The 21,834-nt window shown below is 34.9% G+C and overlaps 1 protein-coding gene across 6 annotated transcripts in view; it reads right to left on the reverse strand.

Moving 5' to 3' along the window:
* The window catches only part of WDR35 (WD repeat domain 35), a 78,686-nt gene that overhangs the window by 14,527 nt on the left and 42,325 nt on the right, over positions 1-21,834 (reverse strand). For 4 of the 6 annotated variants that reach the window (XM_009183742.4, XM_009183741.4, XM_003908316.5 and 1 more), the window contains 10 exons: positions 16,791-16,871; positions 13,317-13,453; positions 12,797-13,000; positions 11,279-11,425; positions 10,501-10,633; positions 8,450-8,560; positions 7,327-7,491; positions 6,313-6,453; positions 5,442-5,598; positions 242-482 (listed from right to left, as the gene is read on the reverse strand). In XM_009183742.4, the coding sequence (XP_009182006.1) occupies positions 242-482; positions 5,442-5,598; positions 6,313-6,453; positions 7,327-7,491; positions 8,450-8,560; positions 10,501-10,633; positions 11,279-11,425; positions 12,797-13,000; positions 13,317-13,453; positions 16,791-16,871 (1,517 nt within the window). The remainder of the gene's footprint in view (positions 1-241; positions 483-5,441; positions 5,599-6,312; positions 6,454-7,326; positions 7,492-8,449; positions 8,561-10,500; positions 10,634-11,278; positions 11,426-12,796; positions 13,001-13,316; positions 13,454-16,790; positions 16,872-21,834) is intronic. The other 2 variants (XR_636133.4, XM_009183744.4) reach the window with 1 other exon arrangement.

Raw genomic sequence — 21,834 nt, forward strand, 5'->3', positions numbered from 1 at the left:
TAAAAATTCCAAGATTAATGTCAAATACTTTCATTTAAAAAAGTTTTTTCAAGAAAAAACCTTTCGTACAATGAAAAAATAAAAGCATGAATACACTTGTAAGAATAAATAAAATAGGGTATAATGTTAATGTGAATTGCTTCAAAATTTAGCACTTTACTTCCTACATTAAACATTGTACATCTAGAAATCCAAGCTTCCAGTAAGGTAGAATGACATCCACTAATTAAAATTAGCCTACCCTTCCATAAGGCTGTCCAATTCAGGTTTTCTGTTATCTTTTGAAGTATGTTTGGTGAATATTTCTAAAGCGAGGTCTTCATACTGCTGTTTCTGTTCTGAACTGAGGGTCTCTAAAGATTTAAGTTTAATGAAAGCTTTTGAACAAGTCCCAAAGGCTCTGCTGGCACATGCGCAGAGTGCTAGCAGAGAGTAGATCTCCACAGGAGGGATGATGTCTTCATAGTCTTTCAGATGAAGAGCTAAGAAAACAGGACAATTTGGGTTTTAAAAATAATTATTATGGTATTATAAACATGCATAAGGAAGAATCTAAGTGAAGGTGTTTTCGTTGAACTTGCATGAACAAACTGAAAGCAAACAGTGTTGAGAGATGGGAGCACTAGGAGGAGGAACGAGGCTACATGATATCCAAGGGTCTGTGAAGCTGGCTAACAGCTCATCCTGTGAAAAGAACCACCACCAAATGCTACACATGGCTGTGCCAGCTCAGAAATACACACACACACACACATACACACACACAATGTTGGTGTCAATTTTTCTTCAATTTATGTTAGAAATTTCTGTGGCACTTCAGAAGCAGCAAATGAGTATTATACTATGTTAGTCATAAACTGCAAGATAATACCAGGTTTCCTTTTGTTAAAAAAAAAAAAAGCAAAACAATATAAGCAAAACAGTATAAAATAATATGTTTTTTTCTTTGTGTTTCTTTGGACAGATCATTGCTTTTGTATTACTGATTTTGTTGTTTGTCTCACTGAAACAATGGGATTTTGTGAAAAAGTGAAAATGAGTCTCCAAGCTGTCAGTTCAGACAATTCGAGTTACAGCATCTTATTTGCAATTATACTGGAGATAAAAATCTTTCTTTAAAATGCACTATAGACTTGGGCCTGTCGGGGTTGGGGACTAGGGGCGGCATAGCATTAGGAGAAATACCTAATGTAGATGACGGTTGAGGGGTGCAGCAAACCACCATGGCACATGTATACCTATGTAACAAACCTGCACGCTCTGCACATGTACCCCAGAACTTAAAGTATAATTTTAAAAATGCAGACTTAATATTCGATTTAATATTAAGACAATATTAGACTTGACATTAGATTTATAACCAATTTGTATCTTTTTCTTCTCTAGACCTTGGAATCTTAAAAATACTTTGTTATAGTATGTCAAAAATTTCATAAAACAAGCTTAAAACAATATATTCAAGTGTTTTACAATCAGAATCCTATAAACTGGTTCTGGGGTCAAGTATTTACAACAAAGTTTAGTAGAATAAATGTATATAAAATGTAATCATTCAGTTATAATAAACAATATCCTCTAATTTCATATCCAAAGCATAATAGGTTCAAGGTTAATACTTTACAGGTCATACATTGTTTCAGATCATTTTACCACTGACAAAAAAAAAAATGAGGCATATAGAGATCTTCATCCAGTAGGTGAAGCATCTCAAGTTAAAGATCTAACTGTTCTTTTAAGTCTAAAAATGGTGTATAAATTGAATACGATACAGCTATTTTAAAAAGTGTATAATTTATATCATATACTAGTCAAAACTAAATGAAGGTCAGTTACAAAATAAACATAAATAGAAAAATAATTTTTATATATAATAACCAATTAGAAAAAAAATTATACAACCTCATTGTTAATGACAACAATGTTATCATTAACATTGTTAATGTTAGGAATAAACTGAAAAATAAACGTTTAGAGCCAACAAGAAGAAAACTACAAATCTTTAGAAACACAGATACACAAGTGATTTCTAAAATGGACATTTCTGACAAATATCACATGTTCTCACTCATATGTGGGATCTAAAAAAGTTGACCTTGCAGAGCTTGCAGTGAGCCGAGATTGCGCCACTGTACTCTAGCCAGAGCGACAGAGCAAGACTCTGTCTCAAAAAAAAAAAAAAAAAAAAAAGTTGACCTTGGCTGGCAACATGGCCGAATAGGAACAGCTCCCAGCAAGATCGACGCAAAGGTGAGTGATTTCTGCATTTCCAACTGAGGTATCAGGTTCATCTCACTGGGACTGATTGGACAGTGGGTGAAGCCCAAGGAGGATGAGCCAAAGCAGGGTGGGGCGTCACCTAACCTGGGAAGTACAAGGGCATGGGGAAATCCCTCTCCCAGCCAAGGGAAGCCATTAGGGACTGTACCATGCACTCCAGCCCAGATACTGCACTTTTAACACAGTCTTCGCAACCTGCAGACCAGGAGATTCCTTCCGGTGCCCACGCCACCAGGGCCCTGGGTTTCCAGCACAAAACTGGGCGGCCATTTGGGCTGACACCAAGCTAGCTGCAGGAGTTTTTTTTCATACCCCAGTGGCACCTGGAACACCAGCGAGACAGAACCGTTCACTCCCCTGGAAAGGGGGCTGAAGCCAGGGAGCCAAGTGGTCTGGCTCAGCAGGTCCCACCCCAACGAAGCCCAGTAAGCTCAAGATTCACTGGCTTGAAAGTCTCCTGGTTAGCACAGCAGTCTGAGCTCAACCTGGGATGCCTGAGCTTGGTGGGGGAAGGGGCATCCACCATTGCTGAGGCTTAAGTAGGTGGTTTCACCCTCACAGTGTAAACAAAGCTGCTGGGAAGTTGAAACTGGGCGGAGCCCACCCCAGCTCCCGAGCTCGGCAAGGCCCCTGCAGCCAGACTGCCTCCTCTCCAGGCAGGACAACTCTGAAAAAAAGCCAGCAGCCTCAATCAGGGACTTACAGATAAAACTTCCACCTCCCTGGGACAGAGTACCTGGGGGAAGGGGCGGTTGTGGGCGCAGCTTCAGCAGACTTAGATGTCCCTAACTGGCAGCTCTGAAGACAGCAGCGGATCAACCAGCACAGCGTTCGAGCTCTGATAAGGGACAGACTGCCTCCTCAAGTGTGTCTCTGACCCCCGTGTATCCTGACTAGGAGACATCTCCTAGTGGGTCCCTGACCCCCACGTATCCTGACTAGGAGACACCTCCCAGTAGGGGCCAACAGAGACCACATACAGGAGAGCGTTGGCTGGCATCTGGCAGGTGCCCCTCTGGGACAAAGCTTCCAAAGGAGGAATAGGCAGCAATCTCTGCTGGTCTGCAGCCTCCACTGGTGATATCCAGGCAAACAGGGTCTGGAGTGGACCTCCAGCAAACTCCAGCAGACCTGCAGCAGAGGGGCCTGACTGTTAGAAGGAAAACTAACAAACAGAAAGGAATAGCATCAACATCAACAAAAAGGATGTCTACTCAGAGACCCCATCCAAAGGTCACTGACTTCAAAGACCAAAGGTAGATAAATCCATGAAGATGGGGAGAAACCAGCACAAAAAGGCTGAAAATTCCAAAAACCAAAATGCCTCTTCTCCTATGAAGGATCACAACTCCTCACCAGCAAGGGAACAAAACTGGATGGAGAATGAGTTTGATTAATTGACAGAAGCAGGTTTCAGAAGGTGGGTAATAACAAACTCCTCCCAGCTAAAGGAGCATGTTCTAACCCAATGCAAGGAAGCTAAGAACCTTGAAAAAAGGTTAGACGAATTGCTAACTAGAATTACCAGTTTTGAGAAGAACATAAATGACCTGATGGAGCTGAAAAACACAGCACGAAAACTTTGTGAAGCATACACAAGTATGAATAGCCAAATTGATCAAGCAGAAGAAAGGATATCAAAGATTGAAGATCAACTCAATGAAATAAAGCAAGAAAACAAGATTAGAGTAAAAAGAGTGAAAAGACGTGAACAAAGCCTCAAGAAATACGGGACTATGTGAAAAGGCCAAATCTACGTTTGATTGGTGTACTTGAAAGTGATGGGGAGAATGGAACCAAGCTGGAAAACACTCTTCAGGATATTATCCAGGAGAATTTCCCCAACCTAGCAAGGCAGGCCAACATTCAAATTCAGGAAATATAGAGAACACCACAAAGATACTCCTTGAGAAGAGCAACCCCAAGACACATATCGTCAGATTCACCAAGGTTGAAATGAAGGAAAAAATGTTAAGGGCAACGAGAGAGAAAGGTCGGATTACCCAAAAAGGGAAGCCCATCGGACTAACAGCAGATCTCTCGGCAGAAACCCTACAAGCCAGAAGAGAGTGGGGGCCAATATTCAACATTCTTAAAGAATTTTCAACCCAGAATTTCATATCCAGTCAAACTAAGCTTCATAAGCAAAGGAAAAATAAAATCAATGTGCAAAAATAACAAGCATTCCTCTACCCCAATGTCATGACAGTGCTTGCCACGGCCAAGCTGAAAGACCAGTAACGATTTAGTCATTCATATGCTTTGGCTTCTAACATAATTATCATAATTACACTCTCTGGAGTTCATATATCTAAACTCTAGAATATTGTTATTGTTAAGAAGAGATTGAGATCCTGATTACTACATGTAAATAATCTTCTATCAATTACAGTACACAAATACCATGCAATATTAGGTAGAATGTTCACACAGATCTCTGTTTAAGAATGAGGAAAGAACTATAATATACTGCTGAGGGGAAAAATCATAATCCTGTATGCAGAAACATCTAAAAGGAAGTTTACCCAAACCTTAGCAACGATTACCTCTGAGTTATAGGATTATTTTATAAATTATTAGATTATTTTACTTTTTCTTCATATTTTTGTTTTGGTTGAAATTATTAAAGTATCACTTTTATAAAACACAAGATAAATGCTATAGCAATGTATATGTAAAATATGGAAACATTTTAAAACATGGTTTTGAAAAAGTACATAAAAGTATGCCATGTTATACTCCCAATATTGTAAAGAATAAAATTATCTTAATGTATGTATTAAATATATTTTATGATTTTAAATATATGTATTAAGTATATTTAATATATACATGTATATATATTTTTCTCCAAAAAATCTTAACTTGGCTATGAAGTATTTAACTTTGAATGGCTAGCCATATGAATGCTATACACGTTCTTTTTGCTTATCTCAAATTTCTGACGTTTCTGTGAACTATGTGTTTTCTCTGCATTAAAAAAAAAACTTCAAAAATGGGTATGCATAAGACAAATTATATATAGCATAATCTCAAACGTAAGAAAATAAATCCATAGGAAAAAATGTTATTGAAGGCCACATAAAGGCAAATTGAAGAAGCTGGCCCTTCACACTCAATTTATAATATTCAGACATACTATACACATTAGGTGACATGCCCACCTGTCTTCAGTGCAGTGTCCACATATCCCTCATAGAGCTGCCTCTGTGCAAGTATAAAGAAGTGGTAAGCCTCTGCCCCTCTCCATGCATTATCTGTGAAACGATCTGTTGTAGACAGAACTTCCTCTTCCAGCAAACCAGCCAAGGCAGAAGTGGCCTACAAGTAAAGTCAGCCCACACTTTGCATCACTACAAACGCACACACAGCATCAACTCCCGAATAACAACAGTCATTAAAGTATCTAAACGAGCAGATTTTATCATTACTAAACTATGATTACAGACTTTTTTTTAAGAGATGAGGTATTACTGTCACCCAAGCTGGAATGCAGTTGCATGGTCATAGCTCACTGCAGTCTCAAACTCATGGACTCAAGTGATCCTCCCACCTAAGCCTCCCTAGTCACTGAGATTACTGGTGTGAGCCACTGCACCCAAAACAGACTTAATTTTTTAGTATAATTCATAGTTTGTTAAACTGGTATGAATAAATTTTAAAATATAACTAATTAGATTTTAAGTTAATCAGACATTCTTTTACGCATTAAAATAATATATCTAGGAAAGTTTTAAAACTCACTGATGAGAAAGGAGGATTTCCCAGGTAAGTAAAATTTTTTAACAAAAATAAGACATTAAAGCAAAGACTACAGATTAGTATTATAGAAAAACAATTTCAATATTTCTAGGTAGAAATTTCTAAATTTGAATACTAATTCTAAATCAGTCATTATTTTTCTTCATATCATTTAAAGAAACAAATGCAGACACGCAAATTAAATGACCTGTCCATAAGAGAAGTTTGACAGTCTCTTTCTCTTTTTTCTTAAACACTTCGGATGATTTAATGTTATTTAACCTGCTACTTTACCTCTGAACTTTTTCCTTTAACTTTTCCTCGCTGGGCATTCTTCATCTGTTCATGATATTGCTCTATAAGTAAGGCTGACAGTACATAGAGCTTCTTGACACGTAAAGGTTTACTTCCTTTCTTTGCCTCTTCATCTGCAATCTTAAACATTTTTAAAAATTGAGGGAAGTTACTTCTTATCTATATTTGTACAAATATAATCATTTCCAAAACTAACAAATTTGATTCCCTAAAAAAGGAGGAAAATCAGTAAGATGGAATATAAATACCACCTATTTAAGATAAATATTTTAAAACCTATCTTCGTTTCATTAGTACCTATACATATTTAGTTCTTTCCTTAGTGTTTAGCCCTAGGAGTTGCAATTCAGATCACTCTTAGAAAATGAGAGGTGCTGTTAGATAACTACATCAGAATAAAGAAAGTGTTGATGAAATGCTGGTATTTTCCATAACACAAAGATTTTTAAAATAATGTTCCAAGTACACAAAGAAATCATGGTGTTAACACGGTGCATTCTTCAGAAGCTGAAACTTATTTAAATGATTTTGAGAGAAATTTTTCCTTTTTCATTAAATTAAACGGGAATAGAATAGAACGTAAAATGTGTATACATTAATACTATACTAATTATCTTCCCTCCAAATAAATATTATGTAAAGTGTAATATTTAAAACTTGTACATTTAAAATAACTCAAAACTCTATTATCAACAAAATTTAATTCCCTGTTGTAGAAATTTGTACTTTGTAGTTTCAGCACTTTCTTTAACTCTTTGTTAACTCCAGTATTCAACATACAATTGTTTAGGTATTAGTAAGTTGCTAATATTAATAAACATCTTTGTTGGTAAAAGGCAGTAACACTAAAATAATGTATACAGAAGCAATAAAACCAGAGTGGTTTTTTTGTAATAAATATTTGTTTCCAAAGAAAATGGAGAATGTGCTCTTTCATATATTAAAATATTGTGACTGGAACAAATCAAATATTCACCAAGATTTTTACATTACCTTAAACATCAGTTTAGCAGCATCAAAAAAGTAATTGGCTTTCCGATAGAGTTCTATGGCATCAAGAGTTTTATTCTTTTCCAGTAAATGAGATGCATACCTAGCTAATAGAGATCCAATTTCTTTCATACTATGATTTTGAGCCAATTCAACAGCTTTGTTCCACTAGGAGAAAAATTACACCATTCAGTCACCCAAGTATTTACAGTCACATATATCATAAAATTCACACAAGAAAGCTTTAACTTTATAATAAAAGCCCAATTTCCAAATTAAAAATGGTTATATTTTTAAAATAGCATTTAAAATCACAGCAACACAAGTTCTATAAGCATACATCAAAATGATTAAGTGAACTCTAAGACTCTGATTTGCTTAAGAAATACATGTGAAAATGAAAGTTTCAAAGTTTATAATTATATTAACCTTGTAATTCTCATCTTACAAAACGTCAAGCAAGAAAAAGATATACTTGTTTACATTGTATAATAAAACAAAATATGCAATTTCAGTTGTGAAAAAATCCTACCAGATTTGACATTTAAAAATTATTTTTATAAAGCAAATGAGGTTTTAAAAATACTTTAAGAAAAATATTAAAAGAATACATTGATTGTCAATAGTTTCTGTAATAACTCTGTACTTTTAGTTTAATTTCGGCTCTTAAAAATATCAAATGTATGTTTTCTATAAAGGAAAAGGAAAACAGATTTGCCAAAATAAATATTGATAAAGTAACTCGATTCCTTCCTCAGGCAATGACCGACTATTAACTGGTCCTTCTTTGGAAGCAAAACCCAACCCTAATAAAATGCAGAAAATTATGAAATTACTTCCAGACAAAAACTTGCCAGACTAAAAGCACAGGGTTTGTTCATGCTCCCATACTGAGCTGGCTATAAGTGGGTCACCCCTCACGGTAGCACTTTAAGAGGTAAGTGTAACTTTCTTGGTCCTCAATTAAGAGAATACCTGCCTGGCTCCTTTCATAAAATTCATGTCAGGCTCTCCAACCCTTACATTGCCAATAATCTTTAAAAGATCACTAGGGTGACTTTAATTTGGCTTGACTTAAAAATTCCTAAGACAACAAGCTGCACAGACAGAAAGTTTCAGTTCCTACTTGGTTGAGATGTACGCAGGTATCTACCGCTGCCTTTGGTTGATTACATTTCAAAAATGCAGTCACTGCTTGTTCACACATCCCAACTCTGACAAACATTTGTGCTATTTCCTGTACAAACAAAACAATACTATCAGATTTCATAGAGCAAAGAAATTACTTATATTTTAATTTAACAAAACTCCGTAGGGACGTATGAGTATTAAATTTACTGGTAGTTACAGATTTTTCTTGTAAACAGACACAAGGGCAGAGGGTACAATTGAGAACGGATGCTAAGGCCTCACTTCTATAAAACCAGAGCTTCACTGGCTCAGGCTGTGGATCTGACTTTTAACAAGGCCCTGAAGACACTGCACTCCTTTCTTTTCTCAGTTCAGTAGCTAGTACACAGAAATGTCAAGCTCCAAAACAAATCCCCCACAACTGCGTGAAAAAAACCTTTATGTCAATTGGTGGTATACTCAGGGCTAATTATTAACTAGAGACTTAAGGGAAATCTCACATCCATAGAGTTCTCAAATACCTCTGTAAAGAAATGTCCTAGAGAAGTCTGCCATTAATCAATTCAGGAAGCTAGACCCAAAACAGAGCTCCCTTGGAAAGTGGTGGCAGCAAGGAAGAACCACCACCACCACCACCACCACCACAACAACAAATCTTACTTGTTCAGCTGCACTGGCCATTTTCAGAACACCATTTTTTTTCTTTCAGAATATCTAATTAGCCAGAGGTTTTCCCTCCCCAACCCTTCTACAATATTTTTAGAAGTATGAAAATATATTTTATATCCAACTATCTTTTTAAAAACAATGCTTATATTTTTCTGATTATAAGGGAATATATTCTAATTGTAAAAAAAAAAATTACAAAACATGAAAAAGTGAAATTACTCATAATCTTATCATTTATAAGAAACCTCTCTCAATAGTCTGGTGTAATTTCTTAACATCTTTGTCCTATGAATATATATGTATATGTTTATGTTGTACACAATCATACAATACATAATTTTGTATCCCGTATTTCCTATTTAAATATTATGTACACTTTCCCACAATATTAAAAATTCCTCTATAACTCTATTTCAAACTTATAATACTAAAATCTTTACTATTTTAGTTATTTAATTATTATTATAGTTATAATTACTTAGTATTTACTCAGGAATATTACTATTCTGGATACCCTACAGCAAAATGTTTGTTGGCGTCATCAGACACATCTAACAGACAACACTAATGGAGGATACACTCTTCGCTATACCCCAGGGTTCTAAGTAATTTCAGTTTCTTTCCTACTCAAGAAAACCCATAGGATTGAAAATAAGGGGGAGTGAAAATACCATTACAGAGATAACTGCTCAAATTCACAATAGGGAAAACTGAATTGCCATAATTCTATACTGATCTATTAGCTAATAGGCAAAATCTTTGAAGTGGAACTCACAACTGATATACGTTCAGACTCTGCAGTTGAGAGCCGCCAGCTGTACAAGTATTGTACAGCTCAGTGATTTACATATTAAACACATAAAATACAAACTTATTTACAGTATTCAACAATTAATTAAGAGGCTCTAAAAGAACATTCGAAAGCAAGAGAACTCTTTCGATTTCTCTTTTAACTTGAAATACTTTATTGTTATATAACATAATAAAAGTTGAGCAATCATTTTAAACTTAAGTTACAGCAAATTTCAAACAATTTCAGATTATTTTGAAGCAAATCCCTAGCAACATATCATTTCGTCTGTAAATATTTCATGTATTCAGCTAACATTTAAAAAGCAACTTTATAAATCTTAACAGACAACATGAGACTGTGATAATGTTAAAGTAGTAGGAATGTGACTGACTTTCCCCCTCCATTTTCAAGCATTCTATATAATTTATATATTGTTTTATAATTAAAAGCATCATTCCATGTCTAAGAAACTGTAAAATTATAGATTTTTAATTTTCTTTATTGTGGGACATATTTCCTGACTATAACATAAAATTTTATAAAGTAACCTAACAATTCCAAAACCTAAAATTTGCAATACCTACTGGAAGTAACTTGTGGTTTTCTGGAAGTGAAACGGCAAGGTTCTCTAATCCCTCATAATCCTCTAACATATAGTAACATTCAGCTAAGCGTTCCTGGTTCCGCCCTTGTACATAATATTGTACAGCATTCAACCTACAGAAAGAAAAAAGGAAAAACTTTTAGAACTAATGTGAATCTCCTGATAAATAAGCCCTTTCAACCAAAATGTTCCTTCATCAGAATTCCCAGTGCTAGTATTACTGTTCATTATCTTCAGCTCCAGAATAACTTTCAAACATATAAATGGGGAAAAAAATCTAAAGCATATTCTAGTTGTAACATTCCTTGGCTATTCTTAAGAAATACCACTGCTTTACTCCCAAACACCGACATAAATAAGCATACTAATCAAAATGAAAAGAACAAAAGTCAATGATTTCTGAAAATAATATATAATAAAGCAAATAAAAACATTTATTAAACTTTGTTCAAAAATAAATCATAAAACATTGTAGAATTATATACTCACAGTATCTCTTTGACTACTATCAAAGTAGTCTCAAAGAGAAAACTGCGTGGAGCTAAGTGCAAGTTTTGTGTTTATACACTCCAAATTTTTGTAGTGCTCATCTCACAACTTCACAGGATCTCTGCCTTTCCAAGATGAATCTAGAGGTATCTGAATCTTAGAATTCAAGAAGATGATCTTAATTTCCCCAGGATTACTTCCTAGAGAAGTACTCAGGCAGCTACTAAGTGTTGCACAAATGCTTGAGGAGCTCCAGGTAAGTTACATACCACTTTTGTCGATCAGCAAAGTAGTCTCCAATGGCATTGTTGGCTTGTTCCATGAGACTGTCATCTGCATCACCAGATCCAGTTTTCAGGAGCTGGAGTACTCTAAACCAATCCCCCAATTTCAGCCGGAGGCCAATAGCAAGATCCCTACAAACAAAGGCATTCATTCATTCATCTATTTGACAAATATTTACCAAGAGCCTACTATGTGTTAGACACAGTTCTAGGTGCTGAGACTACACAGCAGTGAACAATGTCAAACATTTTAGAAACTTAGCCTGACTAGGTAAGAGGAAATGAGGAGCACCTGGAGGTTATGGTTTGAATGTGTGTCCCCTCCAAAATTCATGTTAAAACTTAATCTCCATTGTGATAGTATTAAGAGGTGGGGTTTTGGGGAAGTCATTATGTCTGCCCTTATGAATTCATTAACACCCTTATAAAAGACTCTTCAGAGAATTTGCCCCTTTTGCCCTTTCCACTTTCCACTGTGTAAAGGCATAACATTCAAAGCACCATCTTGGAAGTAAGACAGGGCCCTCAACAGACACTAAACCTGTTGATGCCTTGACCTTAGACTTCCTAGTCTTCAGAACTGTGAGAAAAATATTTCCATTCTTTATAAATTATCCAGTCTCAGGTATCTTGTTATAGCAGTCCAAATGGTCTAAGATACCAGACTAGGGAAAAGAAAACAATGTTGTGCCTTTACTTTCCTGGACTTTCAATTTATTTAGCAAAATAATGATTTAAATAATAATCATTTCTTTTCAGCAATTTCTTAGACGTGATCAGGTTTATTTCAAAACAAAACACGGTGTAAACACATGTGGTTTTATATTTCTTTTCAGAGCCTAAGTCGTATTAGAGATCTCCTGGGAGTATAAATAACATTAATGAAAATGAGATACAATGTTAACAGCTGAAATGAAGTTCAGACAGACTCTCCACCTTGAGGTTCAGTGGCTAAGATTCTCTGCTTTCACAGCAGCTGCCTGGGTTTGATTCCTGGCGAGGGAGACAGGCCTTACAGTTCTTTAATTCAAAAGAAGAAATATTTATGAAGTTCATACATTATTTTATATAAATCAAAAATGAAATCTAAAGAACTAATCTCACTCCCTAACTACTTCTGATTTTTATTTTATGCCTCTTGACAACAGAAAATTAAATAATGACCTAAACAAACAAAGAAAGAAAGAACTGGAATAATGAGCTATGTCATAAATCTGAAAGGTCTCAGTCTCTGTTGTTCTATCATTTTTTCCCACCAAATAAAAAGAAAACCTCCCATAGTCAGCCATTATTAAATTTAAAAACAGAGAATAAAACTGCCTCCAGACTATGAAACACAAATAAATGAGGGGCATGTAGAATATCTAGGTTGTAATCCAAACGTAAAATTAATTTCTGAAAGAAACTGTATGACACACCTAATCTATTTATAGTCCCCATTTGTAAAAAATACAATGATGAACTGACAGAGCACTCAGGGATGCCTGCACCTTCGTAATTTACCTTCTGTCCATCTCGAGATACGTTCTTTCAGCCTCTTCAAACCTGCCAAAGTAGCCAACAACTTCAGCCTGTTTCATTGACTCACTCAGTAGTTTGCCCAAGCGCTTCACAAACTTAATGCCTTGGTAATCTTTGCAGCGCACAAATGCTTGCTCTGCAGTGTATAGATCCAGTTTCTGAAGAGCTGCTTCAGCCAGTAGACGCCTTTATTTTAAAAGAAACAAAAACATAAATACATATTGCAAATTACTGATAAACTAGTCTTGAATCACAATTATCAATTATTATGTCTATTGTTTCTAGAGAAACATGGTGGAAAGTAACACATGCAAACATTTTTCAAATAATATTCTGCTTATTTTGAGGACTTCCAAATCTAAAATGAATTTCTATATTTTAAAAAGAAGAGCAAGAATGGAAGTTTGTTCCCATCACGAGGATAGTAGGGGAGCAGACGGCCAGAGCTGAGACTTAAAAACCTACACCTGACATCTTGGGAGAGTTTGCTTTTTTTAAATACCAAAGTCGGGGGTGTGGATTGTCCTCTATGAACTGAGATGCATCTTTAATTCCAACCTTCTCAATCAGTGCTCGGCTATCTCGCAGAGACCGAATCTCAAAGTTAATTAGGTAATCCTTGTTTGGATGTTCTGGATCCTGAAAGTAAAGACGGAAACAAAAAAAAATTCAAATACTTGCTGTTAGAGTATGTGTTTCTTTTTTATATTAAAAACCAGAACAAAACAAAACAAGAAAAAAAACAGCATCGTATTGTGAGCAAAATAAGGAAGAGAAATCTTCATGTTTGGGTCTTCTGAGTTATTTGAAAAACACCCAAAACCCACAAGTGAAGTCCCTCCTGAGGCAATCAGGTAGCCTATGAGGAAAAGGGTACAGAGGAAAATGGCAGAAGGGGTCCCTCACAGTTACGCATCCCTGTTTCCCTCTGCTCAGATTGGTTTTTCACCTTAAATAAGATAACATATCTCAAAGATTCAGCACAATGCCTAGCTGTCCTATTTACAGTATTCAATATTCATTATCTCAGAACTGATCTAACGCTCTCCTGCTTCAGAACTTTGAACAGGTAAACCATCATGACTGAATCACAGCACCCCAACTCTTTTCCGGCAACTGAATTACTTATTCATCTCCTCAACTCTTCTACCTGAGGCCAAGAACTGTGTCTTATTGGCTCTTAATAGTTGCTGAATTGATGAACAGATGAACTTTGGGTAAATCATTTTACCATTGAGAGCCTTCTTTATCTAAAAAACTTCACAAAATTCAATATAATCATCAATTACAGCAACAACACCACAGGCATTTTCATGCATTCTAGAGCTTAAGGCAATTGGAAATTTATCAGCCTTTCTTGAAAAACACTACTAATGATGAAATCCAGCCAACTAAAAGATTAATCAAAATTAAGAACTTATGTACAGAGAAAATGTAGTAAAAAGCTTTGAATTCATTTAAATATTAAGACTAAACAACTGGAAATTAGGATTATAAGACAAAATTAAAATGTTCTAAATCTTGACCATGTAAAAATAATATATCCACAAAAGGAAAAACAGAAGAAAATGTAAGAATGTTATCTTTTAGAGTGGAAAGACAATACTATTAAAAATTAAAATATAATTTAGACTAATAACTTCCTGTTTTTTCATAATTTTTCTTCTCAACCCAGGAAAATGGTATTGTTTGTAGTGGAAAAATACTATCAAAAAGTCTAGAATTCCTTTATACTCACTTTCAGGTTATCTAATTAAATTAACACTAAAAAAGTAGATTGTACAATGATGCCATTTTTATAAAATTACTTCTGTTCATCCATCTAAATCTATCAAATCCATATTTCCATATATAATGTGCAGCTGTTAGGAATGATGTTCTGATGTTTAATCTAATGGTAATAACTAAAATATCTGAGTTGTGGGATTTACGGTTTTTTTAAACTTTTTTCAGTACTTTTCTGTATTGCTTGAATTCTACATAACTGTGCCATTTTTTTAAGCAATAAAGTATTCATTTTTAAAAATCAATTTAACCAACACTTTCTGAAAACCAACTCTGTATCAGATGTTTGCTAGAGGTTAGGGATTCAAGAAGCTCACTCTCTATCAAACCATTAAATATATAAAAACAGACAAAATATTTCAGTCACCTTAGTTTGACTCTACCCATTTATGACTGCTTTTTTAAAGGGCACTGGAAAAACCACATATTCGGGGGAAAAAAAAAAGAAAGAAAGAAACAAGGTCTTCTTTCCCTGAATCTTTTTGGGAAAGAAGACAAGCAGGAAACATGTTCTGGCTGGGCATGGTGGCTCACACCTGTAATCCTAACATTTTGGGAGGGCAAAGCGAGAGTTTCACTTGAACCCAGGAGTTCAAGATCAGCCTTGGCCAACATGGCGAAACCCCATCTCTACAAAAAAAAAGAAAAAAACACAAAAAATTAGCCAAGCATGGTGGCCTGTGCCTGGGACCCCAGCTACTCATGAGGCTGAGGTGGGAGGATCACTTGAGCTGGGGAGGCAGAGGCTACAGTGAGCCATGATGGCACCACTGCACTCCAGCCTGGGTGACAGAGAGAAACCCTGCTGAAAAAAAAAAAAAAAAAAAAAAAAGACAACTTTCTTCACATGTGAGGAAAAGGAAAAAATATTATCTGGTGGTACTGTATTCAAGTTAAACAGGCAATGAAATAAGTTCATTAGTTTTACAAGTCATATACCTTAAACAAGGACAAGAAAAGTGCTATCCATATAGAGAAGAGTCAAATAGTCAAATCTGGAGGTTACGTAATCCTAGGTAATAACAGCCCAGACTCCATTTTTGATGGCTGGCTGCTGACAGCTTTTAAACCTCACCCCTTCTTCTTCCCCTCTGCCTCATATGGGGCAAGCTAATGAGAAAGTCCAGATGCTCCTTACTTTGGGGCGCCAGTGAGTTTCAAACCACGTAAGTCCCTATCCATTAAAATCCTTACCCCAGACCCACTCCCTAACTACTAAACAACAAAACAACAACAAAAACACCCCCGAGCCAGTCTCCTGTCCCTGTGCTTTCCAGACATTTCAGACAGCTTGGGAAGCCTGCCCTTCTCTCTCCTAAAAAACCTCATTATGGAAGATACATTCTTGGTGTCTCTATGGTATCATCAATCTTTACATCCAAACCAAATTTTGGGTGGGGGCCCATCCTGTTGCTGCATGGTGGTTACGATATAGAAAAATGAAACTGGTTCACAAGAAAAGAGCCATAATTTACATATCAAACCCAAATATGAAAACCTGTTTCAAACTGCCACTAACTTCTGGAAATTTTAAATCTACTATCTCAATTCAAAAACTATATATATTACATAGAAAAAGTTAATGCTTTGACTAAAATGAAGGTAAAACTTATCTCAGTATATTCTTAGAGAAAAAAAATTCTCAAACGATGGTCAATGAAGGCCAATGCAGGGGTTCAAAATCATGTCTTGAATTTAAAAAAAGAATTATTTTACAAATCCTGGAAAAAATGGAAAGATAGATCTCTAAAAAAAAGTTACTCAAGTATCTTAGAACTAGAAAAAGGCTAAACTCCTAAATAGTTCTTCAGTACATCATTATTACTACAAAAACAATAACAGCAATTAGCACTCTTCTTTTTAAGCTCTCGCTTGGCCGTAGCATTGTGCTAATTGCTTTTCACACATTATCTTAAATGATGACAATCCTATAAGTAGTCGTATTATCCATATTTTATAAAGGCAATAACTGAGACTCATACATTTTTATCACCATTTACAGGAAAGGAAAGTGAAGCTCAAAAAGATGAGGGCACCCACCTAAAGGCTGAACAACAAGAGAGCAGGGCTGAGCCTGAGATACATCTGACTCCTGGGTCCACACTGCTAACCAGGATACTACACTGCCTGGTCCAGAAATAAATAATCCCCAGTCAAGCTAGCAACAGAAATGTAACTTTTTAGGAATTACCTTTAATATCTCATCCAAAAGAACAGATTTAATTTCTAAATCCTCAAAATTACAAATATATCCAGAGGTCTGAATGGGTTCCTTTAAAGACAAAAACAAATATTATGTTTCATTATGTAAAATTTCCTCTCTTCTAACAAATCATGCTTTTAAATTTTATTATCAGAGGTTTCAGGTAAACAGAAGAGAGAATGTCATTAAAACCTATATACCCATAACCTAAGTAATTAACATTATGGTAAATATGCTTCATTTAACTTCTTGGCTGAAGTATTGTAAAGTAAGTGCAGTAAATTACGAACATCATGATATTTTACCCCTAACTATTTCGTACATATCTTTAAAACATAAGAATTTTCTCTTACATGGCCACATTACTATGATCACACCTTATATAATTAATATTAATTCCCTAATAGCATGTAATATTCAGTTCAATTTTCTCAATTAATAAAAAGTCTTACATAGCTTGAAAATTCTAATTCATGCAATTCAATATTAAAGTTAATTCTTCATAAAACTGATAAATGCTATATTTGTATGTAAGCCCATCTATCAAAGAAATCCCACACCACACTGAACAGTCTCTCCTCTGTAACATGAACCAGAGTGCATTCCCGATATACTTCCTACTCTTAAGACTTATTTGCCAATATGTAAGTGCATGAGACTGTTAAACGTCTGCCTCTTACCTTAGTGTTATACAGGCTTGTTGAAGTAAAAAATAGGATATGCATATTATAAAGTAAAGTAGCTACCCTAGATCTTTAGTAGAAAAAAAGGTATCAATATTATATAGACAAAAATAAATAAACTGCCAATATACTTAATACCTCTAAGAATACTGTAAAAAAAATAGAATAATGTTGTCTGGTAATAGAAACAGTATCAGATTGCAATTTTTAAAATTATGTGTATGTATATATTTCATAAAGTAGAAAGTAACCAAAATCCAAATGAAATAACATTTCAAATTTATAACTCTGAAAGTTGGTCCTTCACATATGATTCAGAAATTATAATAAAAAGAAGACACCAAAAAGATGAAAACAAGAGGTAAAAACGGAATCATATTTAGTTTGACTTTAGTATGTTTAAGAATGAGGCTCTTGTATGCATACTATAAGTGTTTTGAGGGTTTTTAAATGTTTTTCAGACTGGGCCTGATGGCTCATGCCTTTAATCCCAGCACTTTGGAAGGCTGAGACAAGAGGATCATTTCTGGCCTAGAGTTTGAGATCAGCTTGGCCAACACAGTGAAACACCATCTTTAAAAAAATAATAAAATAAAAAAACTTTTTTTTTTTTTTTTGAGACGGAGTCTCGCTCTGTTGCCCAGGCTGGAGTGCAGTGGCCGGATCTCGGCTCACTGCAAGCTCCGTCTCCTGGGTTCACGCCATTCTCCTGCCTCAGCCTCCCAAGTAGCTGGGACTACAGGCACCCGCCACCTCGCCCGGCTAGTTTTTTGTATTGTTTTAGTAGAGACGGGGTTTCATCGGGTTAGCCAGGATGGTCTCGATCTCCTGACCTCGTGATCCGCCCGTCTTAGCCTCCCAAAGTGCTGGGATTACAGGCTTGAGCCACCGCACCCGGCCAAAAAAGTTGTTTTTCTTTTAAAAATTACAAATTGTTGAATAAAATATTCAAGTTACATAAGAAAATTTCATAAAACCCCTTTATTACCTTAAAAAAGGGTTGTATTACATAAAGGTAAATAATATGCTTTAAGAGCAAAAAACAAAGAATCAGAACAAAATTTAATTTAAAAAGGAAGCATATATAATAAGATATTTCTTATAGGGTATAGGGGCCTTTTGTATACCTCGATTATTTTGATACTATATGTAAATCAAATATATTTGTATAAACATGTTTATCATTAGAAATTTTTTTTATTTTTGGCTAGACAGTGCAACAAAACAAGATAATCAAAAGATAAACTCACGAAAGTTGATCTATGGAAAAAAAAAATACTACCAAAGAGAAAGGGAGAAAGATGGAGAGAGAGAAATAAAAAACTAAGAGTTTCAAAAATAATCTGATTATTAATGCATAAGTAAATACACACATTCATGCAATTCAGATTTTAAAAATTCAACTTCTGCTGGAATTAACCAATTTTCTTTAGTTTCCAAAATTCATTAGCTAACTATTCACACACTTCATTTAAATACGAAGTTTCAGACCAGCAGGGTCTCACCTAAGCAGTATACAAGATATTTCTTTTTATTAAAAAAGTTTCCAAAGCTTTAATAATCTATACTACACCAAGAAATATTGGCACCTTTATTCAGCACACAAATCAGAAGGCCTCATAATATGTACCACATAATGAATATCCTGAAGTACCCTTATTTGTCCTACAATTTTAGTGTATTGTGACATACTGAGGTTTGCATATACCTAAGTGAATTTAGGGATTCCATTACCTAATTTTAGCTAACCCTCACAAACTGGACAAGCGGCTTAAAAAGCTTCTTGCAAAGAATTTGTAAATTAAAAGTAATATTAATAATGCAAGCACAAGCCAACAAGGAAAGGTAGAACTGACACCTCTCTTACTCCTAGTACAGATCCTTGTGTCAGTCATATTACGACATGAAAACAATGACAATCCTATCAGTTCTGACCAAAAGTCAGCAAGGTCAAAGTTATCAAGTAGACTATTTGAAACGTGAGACTTTTATCCACTAAGTTAACAAAACCTTGCTCTAAAATCTGCATTATGCTGACATACTAGCTAATGTAACATTAGCATGAACCATAGCAATTAGCATGACTTATAAAAATAAAGTTATATCATCCAGTAAAATTTATTTTTCTCATTCTTTTAAAATTTCTATTTTGGCCCATGATTCATAATATATTAATATGGTAGGTCATGTAAATAATTTCTAAATAAATATGTATATATAAAAGCATATATTCAAAAGGAGCACCTTGTTTGAAAAAGAAGCAAATGTACAAAAATGAGAGTCTGATTGATGAAATTATGAGATATGAAAGAAACGTGAATATGAAATTGTAGTGCCAATGAGAAGGAAGAGCCAAGAAAAAGAACAAAAGAGCACAATCAGTACCTTCAGAGGGTCACTGGAGATGAAAATGATCAAGCAGGGAATATCAACATTAAATATTCATCTCCTAATTCTCAAAAAAAATGTACTTTATCAGTGAATTAAAACTTTGCACACAGATGGCATCTTTTTCTCTCAAATAATCTGAAGACTTACAGCTTAAATAAAGGTATGAATTTAGAATTCTTAACAACACTCAAAAGGATAAAAATATATTCTACTATTACCTGTCAAACAATAACTTATCTCCTAAACAATAACACAGAATACTATGTCCTGAAGGAACATACTATTAAATGTAGCTCAGCAGATCCTGTAAAACAGATTTTCTCTGTTTTGAAGAGATCATGTTCTTACATGATCAATTAGCAGCTAGAAAAGCAAATGAGCAGAGCAGCTAAACTAGTTGCGACCACAGAAAGCCAGTGTCCTTGTGAATGAAAAGAACAGAACAGCATCATTTATAAAGAAATCCAGACAGTGGGAAGGTTGTAAGAAATCCATCTAGCTCTAAATCTAACAGAAATCGAACTACATGCCAAACCAGAAAACAAATTCAAATTAAAAAACAGTATGTTTTTAAAAGGTTGTTCTGTTAAAACTACTTAAGAAACTCTTTCCACCAGGCAAAAATTTCACTTGTACCAGACTGACCATGTGTGCTATAGACACATTATGAGCAGCCAGATATAACAAACATTCTCCCTTTTCCAGGCATATGATTTGTGACTTAGTATGAGCAGGGCAAAGGATAGAAAAGACTCTTAACATTCAAAAAGTATTCTATTCCCATCCTCAAGGTTATCCTGTGATTACCTGTCAAATTCCCACAATTGTTTTGTGGCAAGGATTAAATTTCCCTTGGACCCTTGAAAGAAGCCCATGCTTACAGGTCAAATGCAACAGCCCTGAATCTGAATGCCTTTCCTTTGAACCATTTCTCAGGGTCGAAGAATCACAAAGATCCTAAGACTTGCAAAAGCCTTAACAGAACCTTTGACAGCACTTTACATCAGGGCATTTTACATCCAAAATTCCTGAGTAGGGCTCAAATGGGGAAATGTGAAAATAATTTAGGATATGAAAGGAGCAAACAGTTTACCACTAAATAAATTACTCCAGAAACCCTTTGGCAGCTCAGGGGCCCAAGCATGCAATTTCTTCCCAAGAAGGAAGCTATACATGCAAACAAATGGAAATTAACGATATAAAGCATTTATTAACTTATTCCTTATTATTTACAAGAGTAGAGTGCAGCAGGAGTACAGAAAATTCCAAATTGAAATCCATTACTAATTCAAAAGTCATTTAAAAGATTTATCTTCTTAATGATATTTTGATTAGATTACCACTCAGATTATTTTGTATTTCCTAAATACAACAGCTGACAGTTGGCCAGAGTCAACTAAGTGACAGGAAAATCCAGAGCATAGAAATTAGCTGATGTGAGCCACAAGCAGAAAATCAAAATATAACCTTAAAAATGAGAACAGAGGGGGCTTCCTCATACCCAAAAAAGAGATTAATCACTGCCTGCACTTGCATACTTTTAAGAATATCTGGGTTAAGAAAGAACACAGATTTGTGAGCAATATGATAAATGTAAACAGAAATAAGACAAAGTAAGCACAGAATAAAGTGAATAAAGAGACAGAAAAGAATGAATGGACAAGGAAATTTGAAAACTGTATTTGTTTTATTAGGTTCTTTTAAGAAATTCTGGTAGATAAGACTACTGACTTTCTTTGTTTTCTTAAGTTTGACAAGGAAAAAGGACTAGTGACCATGGCTCCACCTTTTTAGAACAGATAAATAAATGCCTAGGAAGTACTTTTCGGAGAAACTAGAGAATATTTAATAGATAAGCATTTTCTCACCTAAGACCGAATATTTTTAAAATCCACAGAAATGTTCCTATTTATTTTCAGAAATTCATGCAGCCATGTTGGCACTGCTGTTCAACAAAC

The sequence above is a fragment of the Papio anubis genome, chromosome 14 (assembly GCF_008728515.1).
Source record: "Papio anubis isolate 15944 chromosome 14, Panubis1.0, whole genome shotgun sequence".
Lineage (NCBI taxonomy): Eukaryota > Metazoa > Chordata > Mammalia > Primates > Cercopithecidae > Papio > Papio anubis.